Here is a 21,144-nt window from a genome sequence, read left to right as displayed (position 1 = left end):
CAATTAGCAGGCGAAGGCGGTATTTCCGGGGCTGGGTGAGCTGGGGTAGGGTGTTTTGGATGCTGTATGGATTTGTGGCACTCGGACGGAGTTAAGGAAAGCTGGTGTTGTTGTCATTATCGGTATATTCATATATTCATTTTGCTAAATAGCACAAATACGCCATGCCCGGGATTGATAAACTACCCATCGAAGATGCCCTCGAGGACAGTCCACAGGTAACGCCTATTTTGTTTTGTTTTGCACACTGTGTTGAAGGGAGCGGGCCAGCACATTCCAGTATATAAACGACGCTGCTCAATAAAGAACTCCCCGCGCCGATATCCTTCTCTGTACATGTCATAAACACTACCGGGCATCGGTGAGTGTTTGCAATGTAGCGTGCACTGCAGCTGCCCAGCACGCTGTATACCGAGACGTGTCAACTGCATGCCTCTCAGCACAGCGCTCTGCTCTCTGGTGAGCAGACTGGACAGAGGCACGGAAAGACCTGCGCTATGCAGCACACACTTGTGCAAACGCGCTGTTGCTCGTATCTCCGTTATGATTATTTACGGCTTTTATTTGTAATGTAATAATGTATTTGGTCCATTGAGATCTAACACCTCCTCGACAGTGATGGAAGTTATCCGAGCACTGATCACAGGGATGGGAATAAGACTCCTATTGCACAGCAGTTTCACTCATTCCAGGTTTTAATATGAGTTTGATTAGCCACGGTGTATATGTAACAAGCTCAAGTGTATCTTATTAAACTCATAGTAAAACCAGGAGTGGATCACACTGCTATGCAATTGGAGTCTTATTTCCATCCCTGGATTAGGCAATACAGCAGAGCTGAGAGACAGCATGTGATTGGTTGGTAGGTGCTTCCATATCCAAGAACACACTGATTACTGTTGCTTCGGTGACACTCAAGTTTAGTAGCCATGTAATTAAACTCACTCACTACTGCAGCAAGATACTCCCAACCAGTTTACAATTCAGGAAATAACTGATTTACCCTTTGACACGCTGCGCACTGTGCAGAACACACTGGTGTCACTGCTGCTAGCTTGTGTAACTTCATGGAGTTGTATTCCCCTTGCTATAATGCCATCTTCACTGGAATGCTGTTTTGACTCGTGTCCTGTAAGAAGGAAGGATAGGAATAGCAAAGTGCACTGCAGAATCACTGGGGGAGTGAGGCTGACCTACAGCTCAGGAAGTGAAGCGGTGGTTGAAACTCAATGTAAAGAAACCAAGGTGATTAATAACAAGATGAGCAGCACTCCTCTTCACAATGATTGCAGCTAACACAATCCTTCCATAAATCAGCCATCAAGCACTTCCATTAGCTCCATGCATCTCAGATGTGGAGTTTCAAAAGAAACACATGTTATAGCACACGTGGATTAAAAGATGATATGTGCTGCCACACTAGGATGAAGGAAACTCTCAGTTTCTAACCCGTATTCTTGTACTGTACTGCCTGGGTCATTTCACCGCAGCAGTGGCTTCTGGTTAAAAGCATGTTGCTGGCTGAAAGTTACATGCGAGTCAATAGGGGAAGCAGTGATTGGTTATTGACAGAAAAGAAGCCGGTGAAATGACCCTGGAAGTACAAGCCAGTATAAAAGCCTGGCTTCCAAACAGAGTTTTCTTGAATCTAGTCTAGTTTCAGCTGTCCTGTTTGATAATGAAAGCTGCACACTGAGATCAAGGTTTTGCACTCAGTTCAGAATGTGAGAACTTCCCATTGATGTGAGTATAATAGGTGCCAGGAATTCTTTCAATCCAAACTCCCCCAAGTGAAGGAAACACCTCCCACCTGAGGAAGATTCATTACTCCAGCGACGGTTGTGCTGCCCAGTACAAAACCCGCTTCAGTTTCATTAATATCTGCCATTATAACCTGGATGCACAATGGATTTTCTTTTGCAACTTCACATGGCAAAGGCCCTTGTGATGGTATTGGGGGGAAGTCAAGCGAAAGACTGGAGGCTGTGTGGTCCAGTGGTTAAAGAAACAGGCTTGTAACCAGGAGGTCCCCGGTTCAAATCCCACCTCAGCCACTGACTCATTGTGTGACCCTGAGCAAGTCACTTCACCTCCTTGTGCTCCGTCTTTCGGGTGAGACGTAATTGTAAGTGACTCTGCAGCTGATGCATAGTTCACACACCCTAGTCTCTAAGTCGCCTTGGATAAAGGCGTCTGCTAAATAAACAAATAATAATACTGCAAAAACAAGCTTGCAGCGTCACACTGATGGCCAGATTGTCACCCCTGAAGACATGGATTCATTCTGCAACACTGCCTTCGACAGCATGACCTTCATCTTTGTATCCGGGAAAGACTTGGCCAATGCTGAACATAAAACATGGGTTCAAGTATGCATTAACCATAAAGGGCATTAAACGCCTGCATAGATTCATCCCCATTTCCCAGACTCGGCTTCAAGTCTCTTCCCTCTCCAGAAGTGAATCTGAAACTGTAAGCATCTCCTGGGATGGCTCTGATGAATCCAAAGCTAAGGAAGAAGATGCAGTTTTATACCAGAGAGGAAGTTTTGTTTCTGTCATCTTTGTTTATACATGTTGGATGGGTCTGATTGAAAATGTCTGTGAGGAATTTGAAGACTTTTATATGCAATGCATGCAGACTGGTGGGACTCACAGCAGTATCGCTGGCCAGAGAAGCAGGGCACATGCTGGGTACCCCATGGCAACATTCTGTACAGTGTTATATGCTCTAGTCTCACGTCATCTTCCTCAAGAGGCTACAAGTTTCAGAATCAAATCATTCTTCATGAACTCATGTCATCTGATTCAAAGTAAATGTTTGTTACCTGAAGATTATTCGGGTTTCTTAGAAATGGGAGGGGGAAGGTTAGGTTTAGATTTTTTCAAAGCAAACCACAATTCTTACCTTCCTGGAATTTTGCACAGAGATTTGAGATTTTTATTTTTTGGGTTTCACCCCAAGGTCAAAGGTAAAAAACTTTAAGGTGTAACTTCCTTTTTGTTTTCTTTCAAATGTATTTGCTGTGCGATTTCCAATAAAATGACACCTCCCAAAAGTCTGCAGCACAACCTGTTTTTTAGGTAAAAGGTTGGTTAACATTAAGGGGGGGTCCCATCAACCACATTTTGACCTCTCTGTAACTTTTGACCCCTTGACCTGATCAGTCTAACAATGTAAATTTGAGCTTGTTTCCAGGAAACAACCCCAAGAACCAAGAGACGGTCGGGTATAACCTGTTGGGTGATTTGTCACAGAATGGCCCTGCAATTACTGTAAAGGGGAGCTGGGCAGTGTCAGTACTGCTAGTGCTAACAAGTCAAGACAATGGATTTTCAGAACTTCTAGAACTTGACAACACTTTGAAACATAGTTTGTAATTTGTTTTGGTTATTTCCAAAATGTAATGAAATGCCTTTCCTCCCGAGGAACCCTTCGCTGCTCTGAGAGTGTTTAATCTCCAGTTTGTTTTCATTAGATAATGAGAATATAAAGTGTATGCATCAGCTTTATTAAGCTGTAACTGTGTGTGATCAGCTCCTTAGTGCAAGAAGCGAAGGTGGGAGCTCTCTCTGGCTCTCTGGCTCACATGCATGTCTGACTTGTTAATGTCTGTTAGGAGCTCCAGTCGTACACCAGGTACTGGTGCAGAGAAGGGTGTTTTTCTAGTTTGTATTTCTGCAATTGTAACAGACAAAACATCAGACACCGAGCTGTTTAGTAAAGAAGGGTAAAAGTGGCAGTAATGTCTGAGTGGGGTAAAAAGGCAAGAGCTACCCCACCCCAGTCTTTCTGCATCCCTGCACTGGTTTATAGACCTCAGTGTGGGGAGGAGGGCACAGTAAAATGAGTCTCTTCTCAGCAGTAAACTGAAGCATCCCTGTACCAGAGAAAGCGATCCTTTCCTCCCCTCCTCTACAGTGCTGTGAAGAATTTGCTAGCTCTAAAGTGTTTTCTATATTTATCTCCTTGCACTCTCAGTTGAGTCTGGCAGTGAATGCTTCCACACTTTCACGTCGCTCTGCTGGTCCAGGGTATGTTTCGATGTAGGCTGTGCTGGGATAGATATGATATGGCACTTCTCTGCCAAGTTCATCCACGTCTGTTTGCATTACAGTAAAGCTGTCCTGTCTTCCAGGGGTGGAAAGTGCAGACACCTCGATGTGTTTAGTATACAGTAATCCGTCGTGTAACTGCCCGTCACGTATCTGCCCTAACCGTTTATCCACCATGATCAAGCTTGTCAGCAGTGTGTGTGTGTGTAAGAGAGAGTGAGAGAGTCAGAGAGTACCAGAACCAGGTAGATACTGAAGAGTGAGTAAGCAAGTCGAAGCTGCCGACAGCCGAGCGAGTAGCGGGAGTTTGTTTATTATTGAACAGAGAAGATTAGTTCAGAGATTGTAGATCCCACCAAAGGTTTCGTACACTGTGTTGTACAATTGCTGGTCGTGTCACGTGAGCGGTTCAGTGTGTTGACGTAAATAAATCAACTTCTACCTCCGTCTCGATCTCCTGCCTCTTTCAGCAGTGAATGCACACACCCACACGGCAGACAGAGGCCCTGTCACAAGCAGTAATACCCTGTACCTTTCTAAACAAGCGATTTAGGAGCGCTCCCCAATAAAAGCTGAATCTGAAAACAATAATTGTGTGAATATAGTAATTGTTACAGCTGTGTATAATGGTATTTAAAACAAGATTCATTCATCTGACTTCTGACATGTCCTTGTTTTATAAATTACTTTATTGATGAAATAAAAATCATATACAGACGTGCTCAAATTTGTTGGTACCCTTACAGCTCATTGAAATAATGCTTCATTCCTCCTGAAAAGTGATGAAATTAAAAGCTATTTTATCATGTATACTTGCATGCCTTTGGTATGTCATAGAATAAAGCAAAGAAGCTGTGAAAAGAGATGAATTATTGCTTATTCTACAAATATATTCTAAAATGGCTTGGACACATTTGTTGGTACCCCGTAGAAAAGATAATAAATAATTGGATCATAGTGATATTTCAAACTAATTAGTTTCTTTAATTAGTATCGCACATGTCTCCAATCTTGAAATCAGTCATTCAGCCTATTTAAATGGAGAAAAGTAGTCACTGTGCTGTTTGGTATCATTGTGTGCACCACACTGAACATGGACCAGAGAAAGCAAAGGAGGGAGTTGTCTGAGGAGATCAGAAAGCAAATAATAGACAAGCATGGTAAAGGTAAAGGCTACAAGACCATCTCCAAGCAGCTTGATGTTCCTGTGACAACAGTTGCAAATATTATTAAGAAGTTTAAGGTCCATGGAACTGTAGCCAACCTCCCTGGGCGCGGCCACAAGAGGAAAATCAACCCCAGATTGAACAGAAGGATAGTGTGAATGGTAGAAAAAGAACCAAGGATAACTGCCAAAGAGATACAAGCTAACTCCAAGGTGAAGGTACGTCAGTTTCTGATCGCACCATCCGTCGCTTTTTGAGTGAAAGTGGGCTCCATGGAAGAAGACCCAGGAGGACTCCACTTTTGAAAGAAAAACATAAAAAAGCCAGACTGGAATTTGCTAAAATGCATATTGACAAGCCACAATCCTTCTGGGAGAATGTCCTTTGGACAGATGAGTCAAAACTGGAGCTTTTTGGCAAGTCTCATCAGCTCTATGTTCACAGACGAAAAAATGAAGCTTGCAAAGAAAAGAACACCATACCTACAGTGAAACATGGAGGAGGCTCGGTTATGTTTTGGGGCTGCTTTGCTGCCTTGAATCTGTGCAGAGCACAATGAAATCTCAAGACTATCAAGGCATTCTGGAGCGAAACGTACTGCCCAATGTCAGAAAGCTCTGTCTCAGTCGCAGGTCATGGGTCCTCCAACAGGATAATGACCCAAAACACACAGCTAAAAGCACCCAAGAATGGATAAGAACAAAACATTGGACTATTCTGAAGTGGCCTTCTATGAGTCCTGATCTGAATCCTATCGAACATCTATGGAAAGAGCTGAAACTTGCAGTCTGGAGAAGGCACCCATCAAACCTGAGACAGCTGGAGCAGTTTGCTCAGGAAGAGTGGGCCAAACTACCTGTTAACAGGTGCAGAAGTCTCACTGAGAACTACAGAAAACGTTTGATTGCAGTGATTGCCTCTAAAGGTTGTGCAACAAAATATTAGGTTAGCGGTCCCATCATTTTTGTCCATGCCATTTTCATTTGTTTTATTATTTACAATATTATGTGGAATAAAAAATCAAAAGCAAAGTCTGATTTCTATTAAATATGGAATAAACAATGGTGGATGCCAATTACTTTTGTCAGTTTCAAGTTATTTCAGAGAAAATTGTGCATTCTTCATTTTTTGTGGAGGGGTACCAACAAATTTGAGCACGTCTGTATTTGTATGTGTTTTATGGCCAGCAGTATAAGGATGGCTGGATCTTGAAAATGCCATTTGTATGTGATCTCAGTGAGATACAGTGTACTTGAAGAATGAGTTTTGACTCACATACTTCTGTCACTGGATGCTTTGGATTCCACCCGCATTGCATGAAGTGTGACTGAGCTCTTAATATTGAGAGGAATGTGTGTGTGCTGATTATTCACATATTATACATTCATCTGGTAACTGTACATGCTGCCTGGCTGTGGCCTTGCAATCGCCCTTCACCTTTGGTTATAAAAACTACAACACATTTTGTTGCAACACAAGTGGATTGTGTTTGAAAAGCAGCTGGCGAGCTTAATGTGTTTGAAAAGCAGTTGGCAAGTTTATCTCTCTTGTTCTTCTGTGTCTCTCCAGACGCGGTCCTTGCTGGGGGTGTTTGAAGAGGATGCGGCTGCTATTTCTAGCTATTCCCAGCAGCTGTACCAGGCCATGCAGAGGATCTACGATGCACAGGTGAGACTCCTGCCCTGCTCTCATCCCTGGTACATATACTCCCAAAACTCCTGAACTCCCACCACCAAACAAAAGATTCCTCCTCTTTTTATATCATGTGGCTGGGTCTTGATTGATTATTGAGACCCAGCCACATTCCACACGAGTATTCAGCAGGGATGGAATTCATCTCGTCCCTGGCAAACAAATAAAAACACATATATATACACTATTTACACCATGCCCTGAATTGTAATTACTGTTTCCATTCCACATCCAGTGTAGGCAAATACATTTCATATTCAGTGCTTCACAGGCCATATACATCTTATACACCCATACATGTTGCAGTAATAAGGTCTAATGTTTAAACGTGAGTGAGAGGGTGGTGAAATTCACTGGACACAACACAGTGGGTAAAGGTTTGAGCACCCCGCAGGGTGTACTTTATTAATTCTGCCACAAGGTGGCACTGCGCTGCTGGCTCACTCAAATACCATCAATGGTAAAAGAGGAGCAGAAAATAAAAGCACACACACACACAGGCACGTCAAATAATAATACAAACAAAAGGTGAAAGAAAAATAAAACACAGAAACAAAACTACAAATAAAAGTTGCTGCTTTTGCAGCGTTCCCCCATTAGGGTGGTGCTTATTGCAACATATTGATGTGGAGATGCAACAATGAAAAAGTGGCCATTGAAATGTCAGTCACAGGATCTCTTTTTCAAGATGCTGGTAGCTCTAGTTCTGCAGGTCACAGGATCTCTCTTTCAAGATGCTGGTAGCTCTAGTTCTGCAGGTCACAGGATCTCTCTTTCAAGATGCTGGTAGCTCTAGTTCTGCAGGTCACAGGATCTCTCTTTCAAGATGCTGGTAGCTCTAGTTCTGCAGGTCACAGGATCTCTCTTTCAAGATGCTGGTAGCTGTAGTTCTGCAGGTCACAGGATCTCTCTTTCAAGATGCTGGTAGCTGTAGTTCTGCAGGTCACAGGATCTCTCAAGATGCTGGTAGCTGTAGTTCTGCAGGTACAGGATCTCTCTTTCAAGATGCTGGTAGCTGTAGTTCTGCAGGTCACAGGATCTCTCTTTCAAGATGCTGGTAGCTGTAGTTCTGCAGGTCACAGGATCTCTCTTTCAAGATGCTGGTAGCTGTAGTTCTGCAGGTCACAGGATCTCTCTTTCAAGATGCTGGTAGCTGTAGTTCTGCAGGTCACAGGATCTCTCAAGATGCTGGTAGCTCTAGTTCTGCAGGTCACAGGATCTCTCTTTCAAGATGCTGGTAGCTGTAGTTCTGCAGGTCACAGGATCTCTCTTTCAAGATGATGGTAGCTCTAGTGCCAGGGGTTTGAACAGCATGTCTCTGCCATGCTCCTTCCTTCAGTGCTAACACGGCTTCTTTGTTGCAGAACGAGCTGAGTGCAGCCACACACCTGACCTCCAGGCTTCTGAAGGAATACGACAATCAGGTGAGTCCCTCTGTTCTTGATCTCCACCAGTCTCCTGTTTCAGCCCTACATCACTACAGAGTTAAACAATGTGTTAACTCCTGCTTTCTCTGTAGTTAGTAGTGTTGGGTGATATTCCGGTATCCACGATATATCACTGTACCAAAGTGTTGCTATTGGCCCATTGACTGTGCCACGATAACATTGTGGAGAAGGTACTAAAACCCCACAGCTTCATTGGAAGTATAGTAGTATACATTAGAGCTCATTCAAGAACACAGTCAGAACCCTGACTCGTACCAGAGTGTACACACACACAGATTAAACAGTACATACAATGAGGACTTGAGCTCAAGCTAACCAAACTCAGCTATTGAAATACAAACGACAGCTCTGGAAATGAAATGACCCCTTCGGCAGTGGAAGGTGGATAGAGGTGCAAATGCAGCCCCATATATAAACCCACACAAAACCCATACATAAACCTTTACATAAACCCACACATAAACCATTACATAAACCCACACATAAACCATTATATATATATATATATATATATATATATATATATATATATATATATATATAGTGCAGTCACAGAAGGGAAATGTGTGAGCCTGAGAGTGTCTGAAGCCCTGGTCCCTTATAAAAGGTAAATGCGGTAGCAGCAGTGCGCTTGCAGTGCGATAGGAGCAGTGCGCTGGCAGTGCGGTAGCAGCAGTGCGGTAGGAGCAGTGCACTGGCAGTGCAGTAGCAGCAGTGCACTGGCAGTGTGATAGGAGCAGTGCGCTGGCAGTGCGGTAGCAGCAATGCAATAGGAGCAGTGCGCTGGCAGTGCGGTAGCAGCAGTGTGCTGGCAGTGCGGTAGCAGCAGTGCGATAGGAGCAGTGTGCTGGCAGTGCGGTAACAGCAGTGCGATAGGAGCAGTGTGCTTGCAGTGCGGTAGCAGCAGTGCAGTAGGAGCAGTGCGCTGGCCCCCAGGTGTCATCAGTTGGCTTAATGGAGAAAGGCTGTATAAAATACAATGAGGTAATGGTATTATTGTGATACTTGTAGATTGATGAATTGCATGGAGAGTGAACTGTGTGTAAAAAGAGTCCTTTGTTCTCAAACTGGTTGGGTGTGGTAGGAGTTGGGAGAGGGAAACAATGTGGAGGAAGACAAACAGAACGAGAACAGGAGTGGTGTGTATTAATAGGAGAAATAACAACTGTGTGGTAGCATCTTACCAGCGTGTTATTAAAATCGAAAATCAGAAGCCCTAGTTATAAATAAGAGCCAAATAGGATTCCTTGTAAAACACGGCACTGCTGAGCACATCTTTACCGTAAACCAGAGGTCAGCACCATATCGAGAGGTGATGGATATGCGTGTGTGTTCCATAATCATAGCCACGGACACTGATAACTCTCACCACGGACATGCGTGTGTGTGTTCCATAATCGCTGTCACGGACACTGATAACCTTCGCCACGGACATGCGTGTGTGTGTTCCATAATCGCTGCCACGGACACTGATAACCCTTGCCACGGACATGCGTGTGTGTGTTCCATAATCACAGCCACGGACACTGATAACTCTCACCACGGACATGCGTGTGTGTGTTCCATAATCGCTGCCACGGACACTGATAACCCTCGCCACGGACATGCGTGTGTGTGTTCCATAATCACAGCCACGGACACTGATAACTCACCACGGACATGCGTGTGTGTGTTCTATAATCGCTGTCACGGACACTGATAACCCTCGCCACGGACATGCGTGTGTGTGTTCCATAATCACAGCCACGGACACTGATAACTCTCACCACGGACATGCGTGTGTGTGTTCCATAATCGCTGTCACGGACACTGATAACCCTCGCCACGGACATGCGTGTGTGTGTTCCATAATCACAGCCACGGACACTGATAACTCTCACCACGGACATGCGTGTGTGTGTTCTATAATCGCTGTCACGGACACTGATAACCCTCGCCACGGACATGCGTGTGTGTGTTCCATAATCACAGCCACAGAACTGATAACTCTCACCACGGACATACGACCCCTGCTCTAAACACACTGATCAACAAACACAACACCAGCAAAGCAAGATATTCACCTGCTTTACTGATTTCAAGAAAGCATTTGATTCTCTTTGGCACCCTGGACTGTACCTCAAGCTGCTCTTGTAAAGCCAGCACGGCTTTTCTGTTTTCTGTTTTATTATTTTTATCTCACGACTCGCGTTTCTCATTCTGTCTCTGAACACACCAACCCAACCGAGTGAGAAATTCATGCTCCTTTTAAGCAGCTGTGCCGGGACTTGATTGCTAATCATTCAGTCTGGCCCCAGCACAGTCTGCACGTGAAGTACTTGTGACATCCCTGTGCCCACATACCAATATACACTATAAATCAATCAAACTGTACAAAACAACCCAAATACACCCAGGGGCAGGGGTGACCCCTCACAGTTTCCCTTTCACATTTTCACAGTCATCCACAGATGCTGTCTGTTTGTTGTCTTGTGCGTGAAGCACAATCGGTTCAAGGCGGGAGGGATGGAGCGTCCCTCAGTTTGCCATCACCAGCAGCAGGAAGACTTGGCCCATATGCTGTGATAGCCGCTCGAGGAATCTGTTATTGAGACGAATGTAGAGGACTGTGAATTTAAAATGAGTCTGGCATTGTTAATGTTACAGGGATGCTGTGCTTGAAAGTGCAGTGCAAAGGGGGTGGGGCGGAGTCTCCTCTCATAGGGATGTAGTGGTGATAGTGACAAGCCAGTGCAAAGGGGGTGGGATGAGTCTCCTCTCATAGGGATGTAGTGGTGATAGTGACAAGCAAGTGCAAAGGGGGTGGGATGAGTCTCCTCTCATAGGGATGTAGTGGTGATAGTGACAAGCCAGTGCAAGGGGGTGGGGCTGAGTCTCCTCTCATAGGGATGTAGTGGAGGGGGCTCTGGATATGTGCAGTGAGTCAAACTGTATTTCTGCATACATAGAGAATGGCTTTGCCAGTGGGGATCGTGTGATGTCCCTTTAAACATATTTTGAGCCGATTTGTTTTCTTAATTGAGTTAACAAACAACGTGCATTGATCTCCCCTGATTCTATTTGAACCTGCATTTCAATCTGTTGAATTCAGCTTATTAATGTCCACTGCGTTAGTTTCCAGTAGTGCGTCACTCATTTAAACAATCTGGTATTCAGTTAAGGCTTAACAACTATTAATTAAGGTTTAAAGGGAGGGAGAGAGATGGAAAATAAAAAACGAAAACTAGAAGCCCTAATTATACCTCTCAGGACTGTACAGTACTTACCTATGCTGTACAATGCTTTCACTGTGCTTTATTACACTTTGCTATGCTTTTACTATGGAACGCTTTTATAAAAGTATGGTGATCAACTTTCTTTCTTAAGATACTGATAGCTCAGGGCGGGGGTGTATGTTATGCTGTGGTTGAAGGGAGTTGGATTGGGTACCTCTCTTTGTGCAAACAGAAATGACTAAGATGTATTATCTTTGTTTTAGCTGCTGTGTGTCTGTGATGTGTCTTGTTGTTTTCCATGCAGGGCACTGAAGGGTTAATACTTTGTTTTTCATTGTGTTTTTTTGCAGCGCTTCCCTCTAGGTGGCGATGATGAGGTTATGAGCGCCACTCTGCAGCAGTTTTCCAAAATGATCGATGAGGTAATAAAACACAACGCGGGGTCCAGTGATGATCTAAACAAAGGCAGACCCAATACCTCTAGTACCATCACTGAGTGCAATAGCAATTAAGAAGTGTGAAATATATAAGTAGACATTGTACTGCACAGAAGAGCGTTTCTCTCCTTTCTGTAGCAGGTATTTGATAGACAGTCCCAGCGTTTCTCTCCTTTCTGTAGCAGGTATTTGATAGACAGTCCCAGCGTTTCTCTCCTTTCTGTAGCAGGTATTTGATACAGTCCCAGCGTTTCTCTCCTTTCTGTAGCAGGTATTTGATAGACAGTCCCAGCGTTTCTCTCCTTTCTGTAGCAGGTATTTGATAGACAGTCCCAGCGTTTCTCTCCTTTCTGTAGCAGGTATTTGATAGACAGTCCCAGCGTTTCTCTCCTTTCTGTAGCAGTGTCACAAAGACGGCCAGAGTGGGTGGCGTCAGACCAGAAAGGAATACACAGACAGAGATGGTGGTGATGATGAGCTGAGTGCAATGGCTGCACTCAGCGTTTATTAACAAATAAAAGGTTTCAAAACAGCACGAAACAGGACACGGCACTTGTGCCAAAATAAACAGACATACAAAACGGACTACACAGACAAACAAACACGGTGAGCAGATACTCTAACTATTTACTTATATTTACGTTACTCCTCTCTCTCCCGTTCTCCACTCACCGAACACCCAACCACGAGTGACTAAACGTGCATCTATTTATACTGTTTGTGCTGGGATTCAATTACTAACTAATTACTCACTTGAATCCCAGCACGTGAATTCATTACGTGAAACCCCGTGTTCACATATTATATTTTAAATGCACGTGCGTGATGTGCAATCCCGTGCCTAAATACAAATATACAATTTAAACATACGTGAAACACAGACCCGTTTATATCCCGTGTACCAATCTATACACCAACATTAACATACGCACGCATACATACATACACAGAACACACAAATGCACACAGGGGCGGGGCACTTTGCCACATATACCCCCCGTTGTGCGCAGCACACATGGCCTCAACGGCCACCTCCCCCCTTAAATACCCAGCAGTCCAGGCCAAAGTCTCGGGCTGGGAAGGGAGGCTTCAGTGGGCCCATGGCTGGAAATGCTGTCAGCTCCCCTGCCGGTAGTGGCACGGCTGACAGCATGCTGGTCCCGTCCTGCAGCGAAAAAGCTGCGGGGGCAGGTGGTCCCCCGACCTCCCCCTTCTTCGTAGCCGGCAGCTCCCTCCTGTGGGGCTCCGGCCACAAGAACTCCTGCAGCGAAACTGCTGCTGGGGAAAGTGGTCTCCAGACCTCCTCCCCCTTCTTCGTGGCCGGCAGCTCCCCTTTCTTGGGCTCCGGCCACCGTACTCCCTGCGGAGGTACGGGCAGCAGAGGCAGCTCCTGCTCCTCTGCTCCGGGCGGTGGCAGAGGCAGAGGCAGCTCCAGCTCCTCTGCTCCTGGCGATGGTGGAGGCAGAGGCAGCTCCAGCTCCTCTGCTCCTGGCGGTGGTGGAGGCAGAGGCAGCTCCAGCTCCTCTGCTCCTGGCGGTGGTGGAACCAGCAGGTATTCACCCTCTGCTGGTGGAGGTGGGAGGGGCCAGCAGTCCTCCCACTGCGGTGGAGGTGGAACCAGCAGGCATTCACCCTCTGCTGGTGGAGGTGGGAGGGGCAAGCAGTCCTCCCACTGCGGTGGAGGTGGAACCAGCAGGTATTCACCCTCTGCTGGTGGAGGTGGCGGAGGTAGAGGCGATGGGGCTGATGCTGGCCACTCAGAGGGAGGCTGTGGCGGTGCTGGCTCCCTCTGCTGTGGCGGCTGGGCATGTGCGCGCCGTGCTGCCTTCAGCAGCATAGCTAGAGGCTGCTGGGGGACACCAGCATCCTGCCCTTCTCCCCCCCAAAAATTTTCAGGGGGTTGAGCCTGTAACTCCTCCCCCTCTGGCTCTTGGGACGGCACCAGCAGGTATTCACCCTCTGCTGGTGGAGGTGGGACCAGCAGGCATTCTCCCTCTGCTGGCAGCTTGGGTCCTACGGCTGTGGAAGCCCCGACTTCCCTCTTTTTGGGCTCTGGACGCACCGACTCCTCCCTTTTGGGCTGTGGACGCACCGACTCCTCCCTTTTGGGCTGTGGACGCACCGACTCCTCCCTTTTGGGCTGTGGACGCATCGACTCCTCCCTTTTGGGCTGTGGAAGCTCCGACTCCTCCCTTTTGGGCTGTGGACGCACCGACTCCTCCCTTTTGGGCTGTGGACGCACCGACTCCTCCCTTTTGGGCTGTGGACGCACCGACTCCTCCCTCTTGGGCTGTGGACGCACCGACTCCTCCCTGGACGTTCGGGCTCCCCCCACTCAGGCGTAGGACGTTCGGGCTCCCCCCACTCAGGCGTAGGACGTTCGGGCTCCCCCCACTCAGGCGTAGGACGTTCGGGCTCCTCCCACTCAGGCGTAGGACGTTCGGGCTCCTCCCACTCAGGCGTAGGACGTTCGGGCTCCTCCCACTCAGGCGTAGGACGTTCGGGCTCCTCCCGCTTGGGCTGTGGACGCTCAGGCTCCTCCCGCTTGGGCTGTGGACGCTCAGGCTCCTCCCGCTTGGGCTGTGGAGGCAAAACCAGCAGGCATTCACCCTCTGCTGGTGGAGATGGGGACAGCAGGTACTCACCCTCTGCTGGTGGAGATGGGGACAGCAGGTACTCCTCTGCTGGTGGTCCTGCTACCTGGGCTGCTGTTCCGTTTATGGTTGCCTCCAGGTAGCTGAGGACAAACTCCACACCTTCCTCCAAGGTGTTTGGGGTGTGTTCCTCCTGATATGCCTCCCATCTCTCACTGTCCATCATCCACAGGGCCCGGACGACTATGGGCAGAGACTGGGCCTCCAGCCCAGCATTCTCTAGGAACCAGCCCCGCAGTTTGATGGCGTCTTCTGCCATTGACTTTTTTTTTTTTTTTTCCCAAAACAATATTTGTAATCCTTTATATATATATATATTTATTTTTTTTCCCAGACCCCTCCTGGTCTGACGCTTGGAGGCGCGGCTATCCCACGAAGACACCACGTGTCACAAAGACGGCCAGAGTGGGTGGCGTCAGACCAGAAAGGAATACACAGACAGAGACGGTGGTGATGATGAGCTGAGTGCAATGGCTGCACTCAGCGTTTATTAACAAATAAAAGGTTTCAAAACAGCACGAAACAGGACACGGCACTTGTGCCAAAATAAACAGACATACAAAACGGACTACACAGACAAACAAACACGGTGAGCAGATACTCTAACTATTTACTTATATTTACGTTACTCCTCTCTCTCCCGTTCTCCACTCACCGAACACCCAACCACGAGTGACTAAACGTGCATCTATTTATACCGTTGTGCTGGGATTCAATTACTAACTAATTGCTCACTTGAATCCCAGCACGTGAATTCATTACGTGAAACCCCGTGTTCACATATTATATTTTAAATGCACGTGCGTGATGTGCAATCCCGTGCCTAAATACAAATATACAATTTAAACATACGTGAAACACAGACCCGTTTATATCCCGTGTACCAATCTATACACCAACATTAACATACGCACGCATACATACATACACAGAACACACAAATGCACACAGGGGCGGGGCACTTTGCCACAAGCAGGTATTTGATAGACAGTCCCAGCGTTTCTCTCCTTTCTGTAGCAGGTATTTGATAGACAGTCCCAGCGTTTCTCTCCTTTCTGTAGCAGGTATTTGATAGACAGTTCCAGGGTTATTTTACTCCAAAGACTTTTGTTTTCCAGTTCAAAATAAAATAATATTTGTTTAGAAATTTGGAAAGAATGAGAAATCCATATAATCATGAAGGCATTCCTGCACATGAAAGCTTTTTAAGAAAAAAATGCTGACCAATATAAGGCACTTCGGCCCATATGCATAAAAGATGGCGGTAATTTCCAGACATTAAAATAAATGATGTCAGTTTGTTTCAAGTCAGTGTAGAGTGTGTTTATATACCCTCTATTACTCATGATCTTCATTGTAGTGATTCAGTAGGCTATACTTGTATCTGCTGTTGGGTTTATTTTCATCCAGTCAGTATAACAGTCGTCTTTTTCAGTGGGTCTCTTTGGATAATGCAGTTCCTAGCGTCCCGCTAACTTGATTATGATCGGGGACGTGTCAGAATGTAAGGCATCACAGTGTCTGTATAGTAAGGGACTCCTGTACTGAGAGGTGGTGGACGCGAGCGAGAGGTTAAGAAGACCTGCAAATGGCGTTTATGCATCACCCGATGAAATACTGTCATGCTAAACACAATTACTGGCACGATAATGGAGGTGGTAAGTTTTATGCATATGGGCCTTTGTATATGAAGTAATGTCTCTACAAGGTCATGAAATGGTTCTTAGCGATGGTTGATATTTGTGGTGTCGGGACTGGTCGCACACTTGAAAATCTCTTCTATATTCTTTAAGACATGACCACTGATGTTGTGCAGCAAAATCTTCTTCTATTTTATTAACTTAAAACGTTTAGAACAAAACAAAAGAATCCATGTTGGTCATCACACTATTTTACATGAGCCCAAAGTGCACTTAGGTCATGGCAAATTTACTGATGGCTTTAATTAAGCGGTAACACCCGACCCAGACAGATTTAGCAGTAATGATTCTGAGCAGACTGTGGTCTGTCAGTATTCTGTGGTAAAGGTGTGTGTGTTCAGTCTTGTCTGTGTCCTGTGTGTTGGTGTCCGTGGTGCTCACATTCTCTCTCTCCTGTGTGTTGGTGTCCATGGTGTTCAGATTCTCTCTCTCCTGTGTCCTGTCTTGTCTCTCTCCTGTGCGTGCATGTCCATAGTGCACAGATTCTGTCTCTCCTGTGTCCTGTCTTGTCTGTGTCCCGTGTGTTGGTGTCTGTGGTGCTCAGATTCTCTCATGTCCTGCAGATCAGCTCGTGTCATGCCATCCTGTCCACGCAGTTGGCGGATGCCATGATGTTTCCCATCACTCAGTTCAAGGAGCGTGATTTAAAAGGTGAGACCGCTCCTGCTGCTGCTGGAGCTTGTTTTCTATCCAGAACTGCAAGGGTAACCCCCTTCATTTAGAGTGTAATGAACTTTTCAGCACTGACAATACTCAAGTACTTTGATAGATATTTGTTACTCCTAAAATATATATATATTTAGAAATGAATGTTTAGATCTATTTAAATTCACTGGTGTGGTCAAAGATAACTTTTAGCTGAATGGATTTAGCTGTGAATTCCAGAGCAGCCAGACAGAGTGAGAGGTCCAAGGCCAGGGTTTAAACACAGAGGCGCCTATGCTGCTCAGTAATACCGGCTTCTCTTTGCAGAAATCCTGACGCTGAAAGAAGTGTTCCAGATTGCGAGCAGCGGTGAGTATTTCTGATGAACAGCGAGTATGCACAGCAGTGTGTGTGTGATAGGCACAGTGAACACACTGCAGTGTGTGTGTGTGAAAGGCACAGTGAACACACTGCAGTGTGTGTGTGTGAAAGGCACAGTGAACACACTGCAGTGTGTGTGTGTGAAAGGCACAGCGAACACACAGCAGTGTGTGTGTGTGATAGGCACAGTGAACAGATAAACAGACAGGTGAATAATCTACAGTGATTTTCAGGTTATTCTTTTTTTTATTTTCAGATCATGACTTGGCGATGAACCGGTACAGCAGACTGTCGAAGCGAAGGGACGTTGAAAAGGTCAGCATGAAGTCTTTATAACACTAATGCCTCGAGTACATACTTCACACATTACAGCGGTCTAGAGAGCTGCTTATCCAATTGTGCTGAACCTGGGCTTGGGCATTGTGTAGCTGTGTAAGTTACTGAGGACCAGAAGCAGTGTCTGTGGATATAGAGAGTCTGCATTGTGCAACACTGCCATCTTTACAGGTTCACACAGGGATTTATCTTACAACCTGCTGCTTTGTGATGGATCCTGTTTTTAAAGTCTGCACACAGAAGGCTGATTCTGCATGTTTATGATAGGTACTGTTTTTAAAGTCTGCACACAGAAGGCTGATTCTGCGTGTTTATGATAGGTACTGTTTTTAAAGTCTGCACACAGAAGGCTGATTCTGCGTGTTTATGATGGGTACTGTTTTTAAAGTCTGCACACAGAAGGATGATTCTGCGTGTTTATGATGGATACTGTTTTTAAAGTCTGCACACAGAAGGCTGATTCTGCGTGTTTATGATGGGTACTGTTTTTAAAGTCTGCACACAGAAGGATGATTCTGCTTTGTTTAGTAGCTGACTCGTGATTCTTGAGTTCGGTTGTCTATGATCATTTGTAATGACACTTTGTCTGACGTAGCCAGTGGAACTATGTTTAAAAACAACATGTTTGCGTTATTGCAATAGGAAAGGCAAGCTTTGAAAATCTCATGAACCTGCTTCATATCCCTGCTGTTAATGTCAGCCTCCTCTTAATGGCACCACATTCCCAGTCACACTATAATTCTACCTCGATGTTTTGCTGTCTGTCTTAGACTTAAAAATATTGAAAACCGTGGATTAGGGTTTGGTCCTGATACAGTATAGAACATGTACACTTTGCTGTCAACGTGGCCTAATGGTGAATTTATTGCATTCATGAATTATCAAGCCGTGAAATAACAAGGGTTTGACTGTCCTGAGTGTTAAGCCTCAACTCAAGTCTCTGATCACCTGAGGTGTGTGACCTTGTGTGTTCAGGAGAGGCTGGAAGTGAGGAGGGTGTGTGACCCTGCCTGCTCTGTGTGTGTGTTCAGGTGAGGAGGGAGGGTGTGATGTGTAGGTGTGACCCTGCCCGCGCTCTGTGTGTGTGTGTTCAGGTGAGGTGGGAGGGTTGATGTGTAGGTGTGACCCTGCCTGCGCTATGTGTGTGTGTGTTCAGGTGAGGAGGGAGGGTGTGACCCTGCCCATGCTGTGTGTGTGTGTTCAGGTGAGGAGGGAGGGTGTGATGTGCAGGTGTGACCCTGCCCGTGCTGTGTGTGTTCAGGTGAGGAGGGAGGGTGTGATGTGCAGGTGTGACCTTGCCCGCTCTGTGTGTGTGTGTTCAGGTGAGGAGGGAGGGTGTGATGTGTAGGTGTGACCCTGCCCGCTCTGTGTGTGTGTGTTCAGGTGAGGAGGGAGGGTGTGATGTGTAGGTGTGACCCTGCCCGCTCTGTGTGTGTGTGTTCAGGTGAGGAGGGAGGGTGTGATGTGTAGGTGTGACCCTGCCCGCTCTGTGTGTGTGTGTGTTCAGGTGAGGAGGGAGGGTGTGATGTGCAGGTGTGATCCTGCCCGCTCTGTGTGTGTGTGTTCAGGTGAGGAGGGAGGGTGTGATGTGTAGGTGTGACCCTGCCCGCTCTGTGTGTGTGTGTGTTCAGGTGAGGCTGGAGGTGATGGAGGATGTGTACACAGCCAGGAAGAAGCAGCACCAGACCACGTTGCACTACTTCAGCGCCCTCAACACCCTGCAGTACAAGAAGAAGATCAGTCTACTGGAGCCGCTGCTGGGGTACATCCAGGCACAGGTGTGTACTGAGGGAGCAGGACCCTGGAACAGGGCTGGACCACGGAGACATTTTCAGTTACTGCCTAAAATCTCATAATTAGCTTAAATCTTGTCTTAACTCCTATTAATTGAGACTTTCTCCCTAGTTAGTAGTGCTCTCTCTCTCTCTCTCTCTCTCTCTCTCTCTCTCTCTCTCTCTCTCTCTCTCTCTCGCTCACTGGTCGATTTCCTCTTGTTGGCTTTATAAAATAAATCTATACCACTGTTTTCTCCCCATAATATAGGGGGTCTGAATTAAAGCAATTCTGTGGCATTTCTACCCTCCCATCTCTTAACGGACAAACCAGTCCTCTCTAACAGTAACATTGCCACACTGGTGCTACACAGGTGCATGTTATTGAGTGCCTCCCTCCTCCTCCTCCTCGTATTGCAGAGCAGTTTCTTCAAGCTGGGCTCAGAGAATCTGACAGCGCACTGGGAGGAATTCCTGTCCAACATCGGGACCAGCGTTCAGAAGTAAGAGCCTCCGTCCTGTTCAGAGCACACTGTCAGTCAGACAGTCAATCAGACACACACTGCAGAGCCACATTCCAAATCACACACTGCAGAGCCACATTCCAAATCACACACTGCAGAGCCACATTCCAAATCACACACTGCAGAGCCACATTCCAAATCACACACTGCAGAGCCACATTCCAAATCACACACTGCAGAGCCACATTCCAAATCACACACTGCAGAGCCACGTTCCAAATCACACACTGCAGAGCCACATTCCAAATCACACACTGCAGAGCCACATTCCAAATCACACACTGCAGAGCCACATTCCAAATCACACACTGCAGAGCCACGTTCCAAATCACACACTGCAGAGCCACGTTCCAAATCGCACACTGCAGAGCCACGTTCCAAATCGCACACTGCAGAGCCACGTTCCAAATCGCACACTGCAGAGCCACGTTCCAAATCACACACCGCAGAGCCACGTTCCAAATCACACACCGCAGAGCCACGTTCCAAATCACACACTGCAGAGCCACGTTCCAAATCACACACTGCAGAGCCACATTCTATTCCAAATCGACATCAGCAAGATTTTTGCGGATAACAAAAATGCATCTAATTAAGTTGCCAAACCAGAAATAAACAACTCGTCAATTTATTTTGGAGGCATGTGTATTTTAAAGTTGTAAATAATTAATTTTAGATTTATAAAAAATATATATTTTTCCTTTAATACAAAAAAATGAGCGATGTCAATTTGGAGTAAATCACTTTGAGAGTCCAGGCCATACTCCCTGTGCTTTATTTCACTTTGCTAAGCTTTTATTGTGGGGAACTTTGATAAGAGAACAGCTGATCCAGCCATGATGAAACTTGGTAAGGACATTCTTTGCACAGGTTATTGAGAGTATCAGAATCTGGGGCTCTGTGGAGGTACCTGTCAGTGTGCCTGTCACGCTGTTATTGTGTTTCTGCAGTGTCAGGGAGCTGGACTCCGATCACACAGTTATTGTTCCTGCAGTGGCAGGGAGCTGGACTCAGATCACACTGTTATTGTATTCCTGCAGTGTCAGGGAGCTGGACTCAGATCACACTGTTATTGTTCCTGCAGTGTCAGGGAGCTGGACTCAGATCACACTGTTATCG

At 46.2% G+C, this 21,144-nt stretch overlaps 1 protein-coding gene across 1 annotated transcript in view; it reads left to right on the top strand.

The window, feature by feature from the left end:
- LOC117969221 (DCC-interacting protein 13-alpha-like) overlaps window positions 1–21,144 on the top strand; it is a 36,160-nt gene continuing 15,016 nt past the window's right edge. Inside the window, exons 1-9 of the mRNA XM_058999343.1 lie at window positions 1–218; window positions 6,791–6,889; window positions 8,278–8,337; window positions 11,927–11,998; window positions 16,931–17,018; window positions 17,340–17,381; window positions 17,650–17,708; window positions 19,361–19,507; window positions 19,922–20,004. Coding sequence (XP_058855326.1) covers window positions 165–218; window positions 6,791–6,889; window positions 8,278–8,337; window positions 11,927–11,998; window positions 16,931–17,018; window positions 17,340–17,381; window positions 17,650–17,708; window positions 19,361–19,507; window positions 19,922–20,004 — 704 coding nt within the window. The 5' untranslated portion in view covers window positions 1–164. The remainder of the gene's footprint in view (window positions 219–6,790; window positions 6,890–8,277; window positions 8,338–11,926; window positions 11,999–16,930; window positions 17,019–17,339; window positions 17,382–17,649; window positions 17,709–19,360; window positions 19,508–19,921; window positions 20,005–21,144) is intronic.

This window comes from Acipenser ruthenus, chromosome 25, assembly GCF_902713425.1.
Source record: "Acipenser ruthenus chromosome 25, fAciRut3.2 maternal haplotype, whole genome shotgun sequence".
NCBI classification, from domain to species: domain Eukaryota; kingdom Metazoa; phylum Chordata; class Actinopteri; order Acipenseriformes; family Acipenseridae; genus Acipenser; species Acipenser ruthenus.
This window is presented reverse-complemented; position numbering and strand designations above follow the sequence as displayed.